Raw genomic sequence first — 19,583 nt, 5'->3', positions numbered from 1 at the left:
TTAGATTAACTTTAAAAATTGCTGATGGAGTCGGGGCGCTGGTCAAGCAATGCCTTTAATCCTAGCAGTTGTGAGGGAGAGGCAGGATGATCTCTGAGTTGGAGGCCAGCCTGGTCTACAGAGCAAATTTTAGAACAGTCAAGGCTACAAAGAGACACTGTCTGCTGGTGTGTGTGTGTGTGTGTGTGTGTGTGTGTGTGCATGCTTGTGCGCCCTGAGTTACTTTACTTAAAAATCATTAAATGTGTGCATGCGTGTGTGCCCTGAGTTACTTTACTTAAAAATCATTAAATGAGTTTTGGCTTGAGGTTTAAGACGTCTCTGCAAAGTAACCTTCTCCACATCATAATTGTTTTACTTAGTATACCTTCTAGTGCGTGTACATGTTCATATGTGTGTGCGCAGTGTGTACACAAATGCACATGGAGGCCAAAGGCCAATTGTTTCCCTAAATCACCATCCACTTTTTAAAAACATAGTTATTTATTGGGGGGAGGGGCTCCGTGCTCGAAGTCCTTCTCTCCTTCCATCATGTCGAATTCGATCTAACTCGAGTCGCCTACACACATACACACAAAATAAATAAGTTAAAAAATATTAAAATGTCACCCTGGGAAACTAAGCAAGACCCTATCTCGAAACTAAAACGAAAAGGGCTGCGGATATAACCCAGTGATAGTGAGGCCCTGAGTCTATGTTCAGAACTGAAAGAAATACAGAGATTTTTTTCTTAAGGACCATTGGTGTTCTGTCCGGTCCCACTCTGAACCAATCATCTGGGTCAGACACCAGAAAAACTGCAGCCCATTAGAGTTCACGTCGATAATACTAGCATCTTAACTGAGCTAGGACTGCCAGAGTTCGAGGCCAATTTGGGTCACAATTGACATCCTGTATTTTAAAACAGAAAAAAAGGATCTGCTTCCCAGAAGGAAACACCCCGTCGCGCTGTTTCCTAGCTGGAGTTTTCCTCCGCCACTGAAGCCCCTAGCCATTGAAAGCCCGCCACCTCGAATATTTAGGGCTCACAAGTCTTGGAAGCTTTCTCAGTCAGATGACTAGGGCTAGGCTTCCTAGTTATCTAAAAAACGGGATGTCAGAAATGAGCAAAAGCCCGTTGGTCTCACTAAGAAAGCTGAGACGCGCTCTCAACGAGACCCCACTTTGCCTACACACCTCGCAGCCGCCTTCCAGCTACAACGGAAGTTGGCGCGCGGCCACAAACCGCACTTTCGCCACATCGTAGGAGGTCTCCAAAAAAAAGCATAAGTAAAATTTTCTCATAAACACAAATTACTATCTCAAGATAAAATTGTACAACGAAAACTAAGGTCTACGTATTTTTTAGCTATTCAAACGGCTTGTGATCGTGGCGAATCTACCACTACTACTTCCGGAAAGTGCGGGCTTCCTACCGGAAGTTGCGTTTCCTCCATTTTGTGGCTCGCTATGGCGGCTGTGTTGAAGTTGCGAAGAGGATGCGGCGCCTTTGACTGAGAGGGTAGGCCAGGCGAGGCATCAGGGACGTTGTTCGGCACAGCAGCAGACCGGCCCAGACGTCGTGGACGCTGTCATGTACGGTGCCGGCGGGGGCCGCGCCAAGCCGGAGAGGAAAGGCGGAGTGAAGGAGGAGGCCGGGCCCGGTGGCACCGGCACTGGGGGCAACCGGGTGGAGCTTCTGGTTTTCGGCTATGCCTGCAAGTTGTTCCGCGACGACGAGCGGGCTTTGGCCCAAGAACAGGGACAGCACCTCATCCCCTGGATGGGGGACCACAAGATCCTCATCGACAGGTCGGTTCCTCCCCCCACCCGTCGACCCTCCCCTCCCTCGCCCGCTTGATTTCGCCTGATGTTGACTTGATGGCCAGGACCGAAAAGGGGGTTTTGCGGAGCCCGGGGACTCGGGGGCCTCCCTGCCCCCACGTTCCCCGGCGTCCGGGGGGAGGGGACGGTGAAACCGGCCCTAAGGCTCCGGCCAGAGCTGGCGCCGCGCCGTCGCCGGAGGGATCGACTCTGCTCCCGCAACCCCTCGAGCCCGGGCTGCTGCTGGCGACTCAGCGCGGTGGAAGCTGCCCGGGCCTCCCGCCCGCGCCGTGGGGCGGGTGCCGCTGTCCCTCCGCTGGCTGTGCGGGAGGGAGCCCGGGAGTGCGCTTTTGTTCCTCCGAAACGCCGCACGCCGAGGCCGTGGGTAGAAGCTTCTTTTGGACCCCGTGAGTTAGCCTGAACTGTCTCTGGCCGGCTTGACTTTTGGCGTCCGGCGAGCCCTTCCCCGCGGTTATGCGACCATTTGACCAACCGCGGTAGTGGGTGAAGTTGCTGTCTGTTGGAAACCGGTCGACCCCGTGCGGACCTTGCTCTTAGGGGTAGCGTGCTTAGAGCTGGTTTCACTGTTTTCTAAAGCTGAAGGGTGGAGCTGGGTTTACCTTTGTGTTGTTTCTTTTCAAATCACATCCACTGAAGGGTGCCCTGAGTTGAGGGAAAAGGGGTGGGAATGTGGATTTCTGAAGGTGTTTGATTTGAAAAGAATGGCATTACATGATTGGGTGGTTTGCTCCCCACCTCTCTTCTCATTTTTTCAGTCCCTCTTTCCTCCTCCACCATCCCGGGTTTGGGTATTTGTCCTTCCGTTGGGCAATAGTGCTGGGCCAGGACTGAAAGGTTCACTTGAGCAACCATTAAGCTGTGGAGTGGTTTTCTCCAAGTAAAGGAAACCCATCGTTTGAGACAAGTAAAACTGGATTCTGCAAAGACTTGGAACTTGCATGACTGTAGGGATTACCTCTGAGCTGGCCAGAACGGACAAGTTAATGACCAGTAGGCCTTTATGATCCCTGACATCTCCATTTGGGGAGAGATCTAGGAAGAAAGGACTTGTGAAGGGAGTGTTGCAGATCAGATCGGCTCTAGGTCTGATGGTCCTCTCTGCTGGAATGTGCTATGCCTTTGAACCTCGGTTGATAGCAAGTGATGATCCTTGCCAGGCTCTGGTGGTGACGTGTACTGTTAAAAGTTGGGCAAATGCTGAAACCTCTACTCCGTATGCAGTTCCCGTATCATTCTGTGCATGATTTGAGTTAGATCTCCCAAAACCGGTGGGGAGCAAACACCACACATGTATATGTGTAATATTTGAAAATAATACATTTGTAAGTTAAGGAGGTTTACAATCAAAGATAAACAAATTTTGATAATAAAATGAAACTGTTGGGGTTCCCAGGAATTTTTGGCCTTTTTCCTGTGGTGTACATTTTCCTTCCCTAATTTAGTCTCTATCACAAAAGTCAACATTAATAAATCATGCAAACTTTGGTTTGTCACTCCACATTCACCTATGCAACCTAAATTTGAGATTTAAACTTCACTAACTCATTTATTGTCTGGCAGTTGTACATTGACAGCATCTCCATTGAGTCTTATGTTCAAACATAGCAAAAAGTGCTCTTCTTAATCCTAATTTGGTAAAGTACCCATTGGTCTTCAACAATGCGTCTTCATCCTGGGACTTAAAGGGATATACTGATGCCTTCCGATGGTTTTGCCATGTTTGCAGTGAACCTCCTTAAACTGCATGTATATGTCACTGTTCCTTTGTATGTGTGTCTCTCTACCACATAACCCAGCACTTCTCTCCTCAGCCAAGTGGCTAGGGGCGAGCCTAGCCAAGATTTTACCTCCAATGGACGCAAGTTTCTTTGGTGAAGATCTCTCCTGAGAGTTCGGCACTAGCAGGAAGAAGCGAGGAAATTTCGCCCGTTTGGTTCTGTCGGATAGGTATTTATGGACTCGGTCTGTGTGAATGTAAGCTGTAATATTTAACTACTGAGAACAGATATTTTTTGCAAGTGGCATTGAATGGTTGGCCAAAGCATACATGGTAAGAACTGCTAGCAAGGGGGATACGTTTTCTACCCTAAAGGATTGTCTGTCTGCCTTTAGCTCTAAGTTCTGTTGTGCTGTAGAGAGCTGCTTAGACTTTGTTATGATTACTCCAGTTAAAAGTAGGTGAGAGATGATTAGTCACGTTAAGTATAAATCTGAAGCTTTGCATTTGTTTTTAATATTTTTTATTTTATTATTTTAAGTATTTGGTAAGTATGTGCATAGAGTGTCACACACAACCAGCATGGGTGTAGACTTCCCTCCAGTGACCAGCCTGTTCACATTACAGATACGACGGGCGTGGTCACCTGCATGACCTCTCCGCCTACGATGCTGAGTACGCCACGTGGAACCGAGACTACCAGCTGTCCGAAGAGGAGGCGCGGGTAGAGGCGCTGTGTGATGAAGAGAGGTATTTAGCCTTGCATACGGACTTGCTTGAGGAGGAGGCAAGGCAAGGTACTGCTCAAGAAAGACTTACTTCAGCCACACCTTTTTAAAATTTTAAGTATTTAAAAAGTTACTCCCGTTCATTTTTATACTCACTCTTTCTGATATTATCTTGACAGTACCCAGTGGATTGGAAAAACAGGAGTCTTTGCGTTCTGAGAGGACCTCAGGATAGTTTATATATAGAGCCACAGAGAATTTTCCCAGCTTTTGAGGGCAGACTGGGATTTGAAAAAAAAAAAAACAAACAAAAAAACAAAAACAAAAAAAACCAAAACTCTTTAACTGTTCTTCTTTAACAGTATCGTATGAATTAAAATCGATGTTCTTGTGTTTGCCTTAATGATCTTTAATACAGTTCTTAATCCCAAAATTTCCTCAGCAGGAAGAAATTTTCCATAAAAGAGGTGTATTCTTCTATCTGTGGGTAAACACGTACTGGCAAAAAAGTACATGTCAATAGATACCAAGTGTCGTTTCCAGAAACATTTTCTCAAAAAAAAAAAAAAAATTGAAAAAGTGTATCGTGCGCTTCACTGATAGCTGCACTTTAGAAGTGTATGAAGTTTTCCTCAGTAAACTTCCATTTTTGTTGATAAGATTCTCATTTTTATTCAAGAGGAAGAATACAAAAGATTGAGTGAAGCGCTGGCGGAGGATGGGAACTACAGTGCCGTAGGGTTCACTTACGGCAGTGACTATTACGACCCGTCAGAGCCCACAGAGGAGGAGGAGCCCTCGAAGCAGAGAGGTGAGGGAAAGGAAGGCCCGTCCCTGATGGGCGGTGACATCTGGGACACTAGTGAGGGCCCTTCTCTTGTTGGAGCAAAGCTAGAGACTAGGAGCTGAGCTGTGAGAAGAGTGGAGAGACAGTATCATCACAATGGGGAGCACGTCAGCCTGCGGGCAGGTGCTAGGGCAATGGCTGAGAAGGACATACTGATCCTTAGGCAGGTAGGCAGACAGACACACAGACAGACACACACACATACACAGAGAGAGAGAGCGACAGAGAGACAGAAACAGACTGGACTTAGCAAAGGCTTTTGAAACCTCACACCCTGCCACCAGTGACCCTCTTCCTCCAACAAGATCACACCTCCTGATCCTTTTAATTCTTTCAAATGTTATAGGAGGTGACTTTAAGCCACTTCCTGGTGACTAAGCGTTCAAATACATGAGCCTATAAAGGCCAATCTTACTCTAACCACCACACTTCATAGTGTTGGGTGTCCATTCTGGAGACATCTGAATGCCAGTTTTGCCTAGCAATTATTAGTATTCCTATGTCTCCTATGAATCTTCCTGCAAATCCTTTTTCCAGCAGAAGCATCCAGTGGAAAGACGCCTAAGGGGCTTGTTGACACTAAAGAGAAGACAATAACTGTTAGTATAACATTAAAGCTTGAAGTCAGTGCCCTCCCTAGGCTAACGTGGCACCTTTGAATGTAAAAATCGCGCTGTCAAAACTGCAAGCACTTACTAGAGTGTAAGCAGAGTCCTTCTGTGAGCCCCGAGAGCACCATTGCCACATTAGCTGTTCTCAACTTCAGAACGCATGTGGTGACTCCCACAAGTTGTTCTCTGACCTCCACACGTGTGCAGCCACACACAGAAAAATGAAATTTTAAAAGTCAATAAAGATTCAGTTGGCTATTTAGTACCTTAGAAAAGGTGTAGTGTGTAGGACTTTGTCTAATATATGACAGACAAACGTTAAGTGGGTGCGATAAAAAGAGATTTAAAAATGTGTCTTGGTTACTTTTTTTAAAGAGGGTGGTTTGCTTGGATGGAGAGGACATGATTGGTTTACAATTTTGTGATCAAATTTATTTTTCCAGACTTTAGTTACCTTTGTTGCTATCTGGGATCCACAAAAATAGTTGGAAGCAGTTTTGCCGACAGCTTAATGTAGCTGTCTTAAACATGGGCCTGAGAGAGGCAGATGTGGCTGAGAGGTAGAGAAGATCTAGGCGTTATCCCCAATGTGCTAAGGAAATTACCCAGTTAGCACAGAGCAGACCGAGACTCTGGGTGGATGGTAATATCAGAGGACATTAATGACTTTAAACTCACTCATCAAGGAAGTTGGTAAACAAACACATTAGATGCACATCCATGAGGATCCATGTGAAAACTGGAAAGCGGTAACGGGCATCTATGGGAGGGGGAAGTGGAGGAGAGTAGCCTGAAGACTACAGACACAGCAGAGATGTCTTCTGTCTCAGGGTGGAAGGCAAGAACTGACACCCAAGGTTGTCCCCTGATGGTCACATGTGCACTGTGGCAAGCCCTTGCCTACATTTACTGAATGTCTTTAAGGCTTTAAGCATTGTGCTCTGGGGGAGGTAGCCATGTATATTAGCTCCTGTACACTAGGAAAGTGAGCTGGGTTGCACTAAAGCAGACAGACGGACGGAAGAGAAGCCTGTGTGCTGGGGATGAAGAACACCCAGGCTGGAGTTGAGATTTCCACCTGCCCCAGAAACATGCTCCTGTTGTTGCATCTCCCCCCACCTCTTTGGAGTCTGTGAATGGGTGGAGCAGGAAGCTGGCAGGGGGTAGTTCTACTTGTAGAAGGAGTAGTTCCCCAGTACCGTGTCAGGAAAAGCACACACTGTGTCCTTACCTGCTATTGGTTGATCATCATGCTGACATTCTTCATCTTTTTTTTTTTTTAACAGAAAAAAATGAAGCTGAAAACTTGGAAGAAAATGAGGAGCCTTTCATCGCCCCTTTAGGACTAAGCGTCCCGTCTGACGTGGAGCTGGTACGTGTGCTTCTTCACTGGCCTCCCTGTGGTTGGTTGCTGTTCTCTGTGGTGCATGAGGATGTGGCGTAAAACGCAGCTGCTTTGAGATGCTTTGTGCTACAAGATCATTTGTGAGTTAGAGGGAAGAGAGCACAGCCCACTTAACTGAAGAAAAATGGGTGTCTGGTGTGGCGCACAGCTGTCGTCTTAGGGCTTGGGAGGCTAAGGCAGGAAGATGGCAAGTTCTAAGCCAGCCTGAGTGCTCCAAACTGGGACCCCATCTTTGAAAATGAGGAGGAGTGCTAGAGATTGCTTTCTGCCCTTGCAGAGAACCCTGGTTCAATTCCCAGGGCAACTGTGTTTCAGTTCAGGGACCCCATGCACTCTGCCCCCCTCAAGCTCCTACTCACACGGTACAGGTGACTTCATGAAGATACACACGCACATACATAAGATACGTTTTAAGAACCTACGTTTTAGAACAAGAAAAGGAAGGGCAAGGGAAGAGGAGAAGTGCAGCAGCACGAGCAGCTAGCCAGAGAGTTGTGTTGGACCTGTGTGGAGTTCCATGGGGATCTCGGGTCTCCTAGGCAAGTCAGGGTCTGCCCTGCTGAGGTGCGGAAGCAGTTGTGCTCAGGGCAGTCTTGTGGTCAGCGAAGTTCCTGCTTCTGGCTTTGTCGGCTGTGAGCTGTGGAGGCAAATTCACTGGACACTCTTGGGTCCGTGTGGTGTGTCCTGGCCATCCTCCCACGGATGAGGAGGGCAGAAGGAAGGCTCTGAATTCATCTGCTTGTCTCTGTTGGTGCTCATCTGATGAGCCATCTTACCAGCACCCTTTTAAATTAGGTCTGAAACTGAGCCTCAGGTGACCCCGTCTGCCCTTACACCTAGTGTGTAGCTGAGGTTGGCCTTGAACCTCTGCCCACCCCAGCCCAAGTGCTGAGAGAGCAGGCATGTGTCTCCAGCCCACTGTTTCTAAGTCATGTTTGGAAAGGGTTCCTGGGGGTGCATGTCAGGAAATGTTGTCTTTGCCATTGTTTACACTCAGTGCAAGTGTCAAAGGAATAACTGCTCCAGGCTTTGTGCTTGGCACAGGAGGTCATCAGGTGGGCAGGAGACTGACCGACCCACAGTCCTCTGACACTCTCTGCCCTGTGTGGCCACCCTCAGTTCAGCATGGACTTGAGGTTCTTGTTCTTTTCCTGCATCCTGTGAGGGAAGAAATTTCTGTTATGTTTTCATCCCTGTCTCCTTCTTTTAACCGTTTTGCTTTGGTGAGAGCTGAAAATGTTTACCTGAAGAGTTAATATTGTCAGTTTTACAGTAATACATATTTTAGGTTTGGTTTTGCTTTTTTTTTTTTTAAAGATTCATTTTAAATTCCGCACATCAGTGGGGATTTGTGCACGTGAGTGCAGGTTCCCTCTGAGGCCAAAAGAGGGTGTGAAATTCCCTGGAACTGGGTGTTGGAGATCAAGCCTGGCTCCCTGAAAGAGTTCTTAGTCAATAAGCCATCTTCTCCTTCCATATTTGTTCTGATTTGTACTGTTTCTGCAGTTCCAAAGCAGACTAGTCTATTCTACATTAGAAGTCCATTGACGTTGAGCCTAAAGAACCATTTGCTATATTACCTATATTTAATACTAAGTACATTTAGTTAAGATTAACTATGGAGTCCATGCTCCCGTCCCCATTTTGTTTTATTGGTTTTGGTTTCTTTGAGACAGTCTCTATATAGCCCTGGCTGCATTCCCTATGCAGACCAGGCTGTCTTGGAATTCGCAGACATATGCTTGCCTGTGTCTCCCAATGGGGTTAAAGGTGTATACCTCCACACCTGACAGGTTTTTCATGGTGTGTATGGGGTGGCGGTGGCATTGTTCACATGGATGCAGGTACGTATGGAGGCCAGAAGGAAGAGTTACAGGCAAGTGTGAGCCTGGAGGTGCTGGGACTTAAACCCGGGTCAAGAACAGTATGTGCTCTTGAGCTAAGCCATCTTTCCTGCCTCTGCCACATCTTTTGAGACAGGGTCAACTTATATACCCTATGTCGGCCTCAAACTTGGGGCTTCTTTCTTTTATCTCCCAAGTATGAGGTGGTGTGTGTGCGCGCTCATAGGTGCTTCTGCAGCAGAGACCACAGGTCACCCTCAGGTTCAGGAACCATTCACCTTATTTTTTGAGGCAGTGTCTCTCACTGGGACCTGAGGCTCAGCTCTTGGGCTTGATGGTTAGCCCAAACCCTTGGGATTGGTTCTTCGTCTTCTGTCTTCCCAGGCATTTCAGGCATGTGCCACTGTGCTCAGCTTTTCACGTGAGTGCAGGGGATTGAACTCAGGTCCTCATGCTTGTGCAACAAGCTCATTATCCACTGAGCCTTCTCAGCCCTTTTGTTTTTTGACACAAAATATTTTTTTTACTGTCTGTTCAAATATAAAAACAAAGGGCCTGCCTTAGGGTTTTCCTGCTGTGAACAGACACCATGACCAAGGCAACTCTTATAAGGACAACATGTAATTGGGGCTGGCTTACAGGTTCAGAGATTTAGTCTATTATCATCAAAGCAGGAGCATGGCAGCATCCAGGCAGGCATGATGCAGGAGGAGCTGAGAGTTCTACATCTTCGTCTAAAGCCAACAGAAGACTGGCTTCCAGGCAGCTAGGATGAATGTCCTAAAGCCCGTGCCCACAGTGACAGACCTACTGCAATAAGGCCACACCTACTTCAACAGGGCCACACCTCTTAATAGTTGCTTCTCCCTGGGCCAAGCATATACAAACCATCACAGGTACAATAGAAAGTTGATAGCTAGGCTGGAGAGATGGCTCAGCGGTTAAGAGCACCCAACCCAACTGCTCTTCCAGAGGTCATGAGTTCAATTCCCAGCAACCACATGGTGGCTCACAACCATCTGTAAAGAGATCCGATGCTCTCTTCTGGTTTTTTCTGAAGACAGCTACAGTGTACTTATATATAATAAAAGAATACATCTTTAAAAAAAAAAAAAAAAAGAAAGTTGATAGCTTAGTTCCTGTTGTAGGATCTAACATCTGTGTCCAAGGTAAATATCTCTAAGCTGTTGGACCCACGGACAGTTAAGGGAGCCTTGTTCTGTTCCCACAGTTCTCCAGTATCATGGTTTGAGAGGTCACTGAATAGAGTGTCTGGTCCCGGTCCACCCCTCCTCTCCCCCAGATGGTAAAACTGTGGTGTGTTGATGGCAGTAGACTGAGTACAGCCTTTGTGGTGGCGATGGGGAACCTAAGAGCAGTATTCAGCAGTAGTTCTGGTTGGTGACTAAGCATAGGTGGTGGATTGCTTATATGGGTGAGTGTTGCTGTGGCAGCTGAGGGTGGGAGACCTTGACCTGGAAGGCTGGGTTAAAGGCGGGTAAGGAGGTGTGTGCTCCTGGAGCTCTTGCTTTACTTGAGCTGTTGGGTAGAACCTAGTGAGCACAAGGCACGTGCTGCCTGCTTCCTGCTTTTACCTCCCAGCTCTCGTACCGGCATGACTGACTCTCCAACCCCTGATCCATGCCTGTGACCCTGCAGACCCAGGCCTCTTCAGGTGACCTGACCATGGATTGCACAGGGTGGGGTGTGTTGTTTTTTGTTTGTTTGTTTGTTTCGATTTGGTTTTTGTTTCCCTGGCTGTCCTGGAACTCACTCTGTAGACCAGGCCGGCCTCTACCTTCTGAGAGCAGTATCTACCATTTTAAAGTTATTTGGCTCCTGAATAAAGTAGGTTCCATGTTAAAGGAAATCCAGTGTGTACTGGGACCCAGGCCCTGATACAAATTTTCACCAGCTCTGGCTTAACAAAGATTCATTTGCAAAATAGGCCATTCTCTAAACATGTCAAGGATCAAGGATCCCAGCACTCCTGGCTTTGCTTTTGTTTTTTAATGGTACCTTTATGGATCGGTTTTTCTGCTCCAAAGGAAGAAAATCAGAAAACCTATTCTTTTCTCCAAATATGTATGTATCTTGTGTCCTGACATGGTATAGTTATGTATCTGTCTCTTTCCCAGGTTTCTAAAACCCTGTGTCCTTCCCTGAGTCCCACACATGAGCTAGCCACCTGTTCTGGCTGGCAGTGTTGCCCTGTGGAACCTTGTAAGGTGAACTGCTGGAGTCCTTTGTTCAGCCATCTATTCCCTCTCTCCTCAGTCCCAAGTCACTAGAAATGGCAGACGTGGGTGTCTGCACCTAGTGTGAGAAGTCTTGAGCTGTGAATGATGTCTTCCAGGTACTCATGGACTCATGGGCTTCCCTGGGGGTATTATATTTTACTGGGTTCTGCAACCCACCACTAGCCAGGCCTAGGGGCCCAGAAATTCTGCTGCTTAGCAGGCCTGTTAGAACATGTTTCTGGAAGAATACAGTGGGCAGTGGGAAAGGAGAGAGGGGACTTATTAGACATATGTAGCATTTTAGTCTTTCATGGGGAGCTGGTTCTTCTGTGGACATGCGTGCCCCAGGCCTGTGTGTCTGTGCTTGTTTGTATTCTTCTCTGGAAATCCCAGTCTGTGACGTAGGAGAAACCCTGGGCTTTCTTGTCTATTGTCCATTCAGCTGTGTGAAAAAGAAAGGGCCCTCCTCCCCACCTGTGGGTGCTGCTTTCGCACCAGGTCTTGTGTTTGTGTGTGATTCTCCAGCTAATTTCCACACCCTGCCAAAGTTGTGTGTCTCTCCTCTCCTTTGTGCCACAGGGTCTGAAGCTTGGTTTGGGAGAGTTCGTTTCCACTCCCAATTGATGGGAAAGTTGCCACATTTCCTGCTAGTTCTTCCGTGATTGTGCCTGTCTGTCCTGTGACTGATCTGACATTTATTCCGACCTATGGGCAAAATGTTTCTTTTCTTTCTCACAGTGAAGATGCACCAACTCCTTCCTACTTAGCACCTTCCTACTGATCTGTCCCTTCCGGTTCTCCTATCCAGAACTTCTTACAGCTCTTGGGAAATCTATCTTTGGGGGCTTCCTGTCCTGTGGCTGCCAGTGTCCCACTGCTCAGTTCTTATTCTGAGTTTAGGGCCAGGCTGATAAGAGTTTCCAGGGAAAGGGCTCTCAACATAGGACTCAGGTCTAGATGAGACCAGAACATTTCCCTTCTGCCATGCAGACTTGGTGACATACATACGTGACAGGTTTGTTGGTTTGAGTCTTTTGCTTGTTTGCAGGTGGAGGGAGTTGGGCTTGTATGTGATTATTAGTGCCAGAGCTCAAACCCAGAGCCTTGTGGGTGCTAAGCATGTGCTTTGCCATTGAGTTGTACCCCGTCCTTATTAGCTATCGTTGATGTTGTTTTGGTTTTTTGTGTTGTTGTTGTTATTTTGTTCTGTACTTGAGATAGGGTTTTAATATATGGGCTTGGCTAGCCTGGAATTAAGTGGAAAAGGGCTTAATTCTCACACCCAGTTCAAGGTGCAGTTGATCCTGGCAGGGAAGAGAGGGCAGGAGCGTGAAGCTGCTGGTCACATTGCATCTGCGCTCAGGACAGAGAGGGGTGAATGCTTGCTGCTCATCAGCCCTGCTTGTCTCCTTAGCAATCCGAGGTCCAAGCCAGGGTACGGTGCCACCCACATCAGGCAGACCTTCCACCTCTGTTAACAGTAATCAAGGAAATCCCCAGTAGGCATGCTCAAAGGTCCATCTCTCAGATGACAGTAGGTTCTGTCAAGGTGACAATTGGAATTAACCATTACAAATGGCTTTCTCCGGGAGAAATAGATTTTATTATCGTGGTAGAGGATCATGAGGTATGCTCTACGGTAGTTTGGGGCTGGCAGGTGAAGGCACTTGCCCTCTAGCCTGACAGCCTGACTCTTGCTCCTGGGACCCGTGTGGAAGAGGAGAGCTGACTCTGCAGCGTGTCCTCTGACTTCCTCAGAGCACCCACACTCAAAAGAATGAAGGGTATGCAGAGTGAGGAAAGGACAAGAACGGAGCCAGAGCTAAGATGCTTGGTTGGGCGATGATCGGTGCTGTGTTTGAGCCACTGTAGTCACAGCGCTATCATGGCCTCCGCTTTTAAGACACCTAAGCCAGTTAGCTGACCTGGTCCACCAAGAGCCCGTGGGGTGCACTCACGCCTGCCTCTGGAGGGCATGCTGAAGGGATCCTTGATCCTTAACATGTTTAGAGAATGGCCTATTTTGCAAATGAATCTTTGTTAAGCCAGAGCTGGTGAAAATTTGTATCAGGGCCTGGGTCCCAGTGCACACTGGGTTTTCTTTAACATGGAACCTACTTTATTCAGGAGCCAAATAACTTTAAAATGGTAGATACTGCTCTTCTTTTCAAAAATGCTTTATTACAATTCATTTGTTTGGTGGACACCATGCACCACTGCATCTATGTGGGGGTCAGAGGACAGCCAGCAGGGGTCACTGATTCCACCTTGTGGGTTCCAGGGGTTGAACTCAGGGTATCAAGCTTAGCAGCAGACACCTTTACCCATAAGCCATCTTGCTGGTCTGGACATTTCTTCTTTTCAAGGTGAGGAGGACATTATTTTATTAATTAGCCGAGAAATTAGCCACTTTTATTTTATAAAGGTTGAGGTCCTGAGGTTACAATAGCATTTTTTCCATGCAATTTTCTAGTGTAAACTCTCTTTGTTGATATTATAAATATTGTACATTTGCTTGTTTGGGGACATTGTGAGCACATGTGCCACAATGCACAAATGGAGTTCAGAGATCAGCTCTCAGGAGTCCGCTCTCCTTCTACCACGGAGATTCTGATAATTGAATCCAGGTTGTCAGACCTGGTGATAAGCGTATTCACCTCCTTAGCCATCTTGCTAGCCTTGCAGTATAACCAAGCCGTTTTATTAAATCATGTAACTTATTTGTGTGTGTACGTATGTACGTAGACTGACCACATGACTTTTTCCTCAGCCACCAACAGCCAAAATGCATGCCATCATCGAGCGCACAGCCAACTTCGTATGCAAGCAGGGAGCACAGTTCGAGATCATGCTGAAGGCCAAGCAAGCACGGAACTCGCAGTTCGACTTCCTGCGGTTTGATCACTACCTCAACCCCTACTACAAGTTCATCCAGAAAGCCATGAAGGAAGGACGGTACACGGTGCTAGCTGAGAGCAAGAGCGAGGAGAAGAAAAGTACGTGGACTTGTCTCCGGGTGGGGAGGGCGGTGTGGAAGTGTGAAGGCCCCCATTCTCAGAGGAGCGTGACTGAAATCCAGACTTGAATTCTTGTGCTGCTGGTTGGCTCTGCTGGTTCACTGGTCTCCTTCCTCAGTCCCTATTTCCCAGGTGGTTGGAATATGGTTAAATATCGGTGAGAGCCAAGTGGTCATCTGGGCTGCAAATGCTTCCTCTCAATTGGCTGTTTAACAGTTTGCACTCTCAGGTTTCACTCTCAGGTTATTCTGCAAGTGCCTGCAGCACAGTGCATAGAAGAGAAGTTAGAGCAGACATGTTCACAGGGTGCTTCCTTTATCTTGGATTACCTGTCTGAAACTGTTGCAAGTGTCTCCATTCTAGACTCTTAGGAAGCCAGGTGTCCTTTTTGAGTGCCTCCCAGGGGCAAGCCTCCTGGCCACGTCTTCCCTTGCACTTGCTTCCTACCCCATGGCCTTGCACACCAGCAAGCATCCGCAACAGCTGTGCCTCCACCCGAGCCCGCCCGTGTAATCCTAACTGGACATTGCTTCTACTCCATCTTTGTAGACATTTTGGGGTTTGTGGGTTTTGTTTTGTTTCCTCTTGGTGATGTTTTGCTTTCACGAGTGTAGGTTTTTGCTCATTTTGAAAATAAAACCCATTATAGCATTCCAGTCAATGCCAAAGGGAGGCTGGGAAGTTGAAGAGGAGGCACTCCCTTCTCTCTAGCTTTTTTTCTGAATAACTTGTAGACCCATGAGGGATATTATCCTGTGGGCTTTGTGTACAGATACCCAAGGGAAAAAGCTCTGCCCTTGTTGGCCCTCAAGCTTTTCCACAACTCATTTGTATTCATTTCCCTCCCTCCTTCTCCCTCCTCTTCCTCTCCCCTCTCCCTATGTAGACCCCAGTGCCTCAAACTCAGACAGCTCTCTGTGGGTGCCAGTGCTGGGAGTGAAAGCCTGCACCACGCATCCAGCCCCCATGCTCTTCTTTAATGTTTACTTGTTTGTATGTATGTGGGCCTGTTCTTACCATGGCATACATGTGCGGTCAGAGGATAATCTGCCGGAGCCATTTGTCTGCTTTTACCATGTGGATTCTGGGGATCAAACCCACTGGCTCCCAAAGTTAGTCAGTCTGTCTTTTAATTTAAGATTTATCTGTTTGCTTAAGATTTATTTCTTGGGGTTGGGGATTTAGCTCAGCGGTAGAGCGCTTGCCTAGGAAGCGCAAGGCCCTGGGTTCTGTCCCCAGCTCCGAAAAAAAGAACCAAAAAAAAAGATTTATTTCTTAAGGCAGACAGTAGTGATGCATGCCTTTAATCCCAGCACTTGGGAGGCAGAATCATGGTGATCTCTTAAGTTCAAGTCTAGCTTGGTCCACAGAGCTACACAGAAACCATGAGAAACCTTGTTTTGGAGGAAAAAAACCTTATGTATTTACATGTATGTATGTGTTCGTGTCTTTTTGAGTCTGTGCCACATCTGTTTCAGTACCTATGGAAGCTAAAGTTTTGAGCCCCTGGAGCTAGAGTTACAGGCAATCACGAGCTGCCCAGTATAGGTTCTCTGGAAGAAAAACTAATATTCTTAACTGCTGAGCCATCTCTCTAGCCCTGTTTTTATTTTGGTCTTTGAAACTGTGGCTAATAAGCCCCTGGCTTGCCTTGAACTCTGATCCTTTTGCTTCCACTTCCCAGTTGCTAGGATTAGTTATAAGTATCTGCCACCAAGCATAATCTCTTTAAATATGATCTTGATGAGCATATTTATAAGAATATAGTGGTAATTTAATACATGTTACCAGTTAAACCAAAATGAAAATTTTAGAAGGTAGAGTCTCAGGCTGGCCCACAGACTTGTGGCTCTCCTCCTGCCTCTGCCTCTCAGATGCCTGGATTACAAGTGTATGCCATCAAATATGATAGTCAACATCTTGAATTCAATTCCAGAGTCTGGGCCAACCTCCGACAATGAAGAGGAAGATGATGAGGAAGATGGGAGTTACCTTCACCCATCTCTCTTTGCTTCCAAGAAGAGCAGCCGCCTGGAAGAGCTGATGAAGGTCTTTATCTCCTCCCTCACTAGGCTGTGTTTACACTGTCCCGAAATTGGACACACGAAGCCTGCCGTTTCCTGTGGTACAGCTGTAGCTTTTTCTTATCACTGAGGTGTCGCAGTTTTCTGTTCCATGTGGTGAGGAAGCGTTTGCTTTCCTCCATGCCTACATTGAGGTCTTGCGAGCAGACAGTTGCTGTCATATTATATAATAGGTCGGTGAAGACTTGGAAACTGTTTTGTTGTGTGGATTGGAATTTAGTAGGATGGGATTTTCTAGGTTTTTAAAATGTCTGCTTCTGAAGCCTTGGTTCCCTTCATAACAGTTTCTAACTACTGCTTTTACCTCTCATCTTTATGAGACTGCCATGTGTGATGTAGAAGACAGAGTCTATGAGGGTCTCCATAGTCACAAAGTGTAGTTGATGTCTGGGAGGAATGGCTCTTGATTAAGGGGAGGGTGAGAGCTGTTAATGAGAAGCTCCACTGAGAAAGGAGAGAGTTCAAAGTTTGTGTGAGTTTGTCATGCACACTTTGGTGAGCTGCTTCTGACCTTCTCTTTTCCTAGAAGTTGTTATGGAGATGAAACCCACTTACTTCCTCTGGTACTCATAGCCAGCTGGAGCACTTGTCCCTAATTGGACAGGACCTCTCTGTGTGTCCCCAGCTTAAATAACAGTGGCTCTTGGCAAGAAGGTTGTGTTTGGGTGTGTGCTTTCACAGATGGTGGCATGTTCAAGAGAGGGATTGAGCATGGTAGTTTTCTGAAGCAAGGTGGAGAGTTAGGGGAGCCATACTGGAGCCAGTAGGCCAGCACTGAGCAGGCAGCATCAAAGCAAGTGTGCTTGTGGGAGCGCTCTTGTGCTCAGGCGTGGTTCTGACACTGGACTCGTGCATGGAGTTGTGCCTCCATGGCCTCCCGGCTCCTGTAAGTGATTCTGCTTCTGCAGTGGCAGCTCTGACTAAATCTGAGTGTGGAATGTGCACTGAGGTTTACTAAGGGGCGCCCACAGTGCTGTAAGGTTGAGCCTCTTCTCAACGTGGTTCCGAACGTAGAAAATGCTAAGGCCACGTGTCTTCTCTGTCCTCAGCCCTTGAAGGTGGTGGACCCGGATCACCCTCTAGCAGCCCTTGTCCGGAAAGCACAGGCTGACAGCTCAGCCCCGGCCCCACCCACTGCAGATGGCACTCCTGCTCAGCCCTCCCAGGTGGAGTACACGGCAGACTGTGAGTACCCAGTGTCCTGTTGTATGTCTCGCTTGCAGCCACTGTCTCACTCCTCATGCGCTCCCGCATGGGGTGGAGCCATCACACCCCGACCACCTCTTTGGTCCGGGAGGTAGGGACCTGGAGGGCATGTTTGCCCGGCCTGTGGCTCTGCACTCCTGAAAGGAAGAATCAGGCAATGGCAGAAGAGTAAGCAGCAGCCAACCGCACTTCCCAAAGCCACTATGACACCTCCTTTAGCTCAAGATTGGATAGAGCAGCAGAGACTGGGAAGTGGCAAAACCTTTCTGTGCTAAACAAAAGTCAGACCGGTTAAGACTGGCAAGAGCAGGGACTGGGAAGATAGCACAGCATCGTCTGTGCTGCAGAGTAGTTTGGTGCTCTGAGAATGCCCTGGTGTCAGCACAGGATTAGGCAGACAGTTTTGTGGAGAACGGCAAGGAGGGGTGAGAAAATGTGGGGCTGCTTCTCACAATTGCTGTGCCTGGACAGTCTGTTTCCTCAGGGCTTGGTTTCAGTGATCCACTTGCCCCCAACAAGGGGAAAGTCCAAGGTTTCTCTCACAGACTCAAGAATCCTACATGGGGAACTTGTGATAACACTGTGAACGCTATGTTAATAGTGTAAATGCTGTATTGTTCCAAGATATTGTGATATGGAAAAATTCGTGCCTGATCGATACAAATGCACCCTTTCCTTGAGCTGCTTGAATAGGGTGTGGGACCTAAGAGTAGAGAGATTTGTTTGTAAGATGCAGGGGATTGTGTTTCTTTGGAATCTTGTAGCCGCTGCTCTCTTGTCTTTCTGAGCATTGAAGGGAGCACTCGGGAGAGTGATCAGAGTACCTGGCCTGGGGTCAGTGTCAAGCTTCATTGCTGTCCTTAGGCTATGCAACGGGTGAGTGTTGTGTGAAAGAGAGCCTTCAGCAAAGAAGGGTCAGCCTGTGCTGTGGTGCCCTGCTGCAGACTGCATCCCTCAGGGGAAGTGAGATGCCTGTGGGTGGAGTCCTGTACTGAGAGGGAGCTGCCATTGAGGACAAACAGCCTGTGTCTATGCTAGCTCCTCTGTGTTTCCACACCGGTCAGCACAGATGTGGCATTTTGATGTAATAAAGTGACAAAGTTGTATAAAATCAGTTACTTGCCAGACATGGGGACACAGGCTTTTATAATCTCAGTATTTGGAGGCAGAGGCAGATAGATCTCTGAGTTTAACGGGAGCCTGGGTTACTGTACTGAGACCTTATCTTTTAGAAAAAAAGAGTCATCAATTTTTGAGTGAACCTTGTGAGCATATCCTAGAAAACTGGGCTGGAACTTAGACCGTTTCTTTGCATGATGAAATTAATTGATCATGTTGCTGGCCTTACATGTTCTACGTCCTGCTGCATCTCCCCAGCAGCATTCCTCCTTGCAGCATTCTGGAGCAGCAAGCTGGCTCATGTGCATGCTAGGGAAGGGGTCCAGATGCAGAGCCTGCCCGTCTGTCATGCCCCACGTAGCCCCAGGGAAAGCTCATGAAGGACCTGATCAGTGGCAGCAGGAGGCCTTGCCAAGCAGTCTGATTGTACTCAGAGAGCAAATGCTGTGCTGACACCTACCCCACCTCACGGACACTGCTTTTCTGGGATTTTAAGTGTGCATTCATAGAGTTAGGGAGGTAGGAGTGTCTGTCTGGGAGGTGTGTGTGTCTGTCTGTCTGTCTGTCTGACTATGGCGTGTATATCTGTCTGTCTGTCTCTGTGTGTCTGTCTGTCTGGTGTGTGTGTGTGTGTGTGTGTGTGTGTGTGTGTGTGTGTGTGTGTGTGTGTGTGTGTGTGTGTGTGTGTGCAGGTGTGGACGTTGAGTTCCTTCCTGGATTGGATTACACCTTACCTTTCTTAAGACAGCATGGCTCACCGACTTAACTACACTGGCTGGCCAGCAAACCCTAGGAGTCCTGTATTTACCTCCCAGGCACAAGTCACGTAACCCAGCTTTTACATGGCTACTAGGAATCCAAAGTCAGATCTTTATGCTTTTACAGAGGCCATCCATCTTGTCCACCACCCCGCATTCCTGTTCCAAGACTGTCTTGAATTA

General features: G+C 47.5%; 1 protein-coding gene across 3 annotated transcripts in view; it reads left to right on the top strand.

The window, feature by feature from the left end:
• Window positions 1-1,434: 1,434 nt before the first annotated feature.
• Sfswap (splicing factor SWAP) overlaps window positions 1,435-19,583 on the top strand; it is a 70,396-nt gene continuing 52,247 nt past the window's right edge. For 2 of the 3 annotated variants that reach the window (XM_032887155.1, XM_032887154.1), the window contains exons 1-7: window positions 1,435-1,791; window positions 4,169-4,338; window positions 4,949-5,080; window positions 7,014-7,099; window positions 13,987-14,212; window positions 16,170-16,282; window positions 17,367-17,502. In XM_032887155.1, coding sequence (XP_032743046.1) covers window positions 1,574-1,791; window positions 4,169-4,338; window positions 4,949-5,080; window positions 7,014-7,099; window positions 13,987-14,212; window positions 16,170-16,282; window positions 17,367-17,502 — 1,081 coding nt within the window. In that variant the 5' untranslated portion in view covers window positions 1,435-1,573. Of the gene's footprint in view, window positions 1,792-2,056; window positions 4,339-4,948; window positions 5,081-7,013; window positions 7,100-13,986; window positions 14,213-16,169; window positions 16,283-17,366; window positions 17,503-19,583 lie in introns of those variants that run through there. The other variant, XM_032887156.1, reaches the window with a different exon arrangement.

Source organism: Rattus rattus, chromosome 16 (assembly GCF_011064425.1).
Source record: "Rattus rattus isolate New Zealand chromosome 16, Rrattus_CSIRO_v1, whole genome shotgun sequence".
NCBI classification, from domain to species: domain Eukaryota; kingdom Metazoa; phylum Chordata; class Mammalia; order Rodentia; family Muridae; genus Rattus; species Rattus rattus.
Note: the sequence above shows the minus strand (reverse complement) of the source record. Positions and strands in the feature narration are given on the sequence as shown.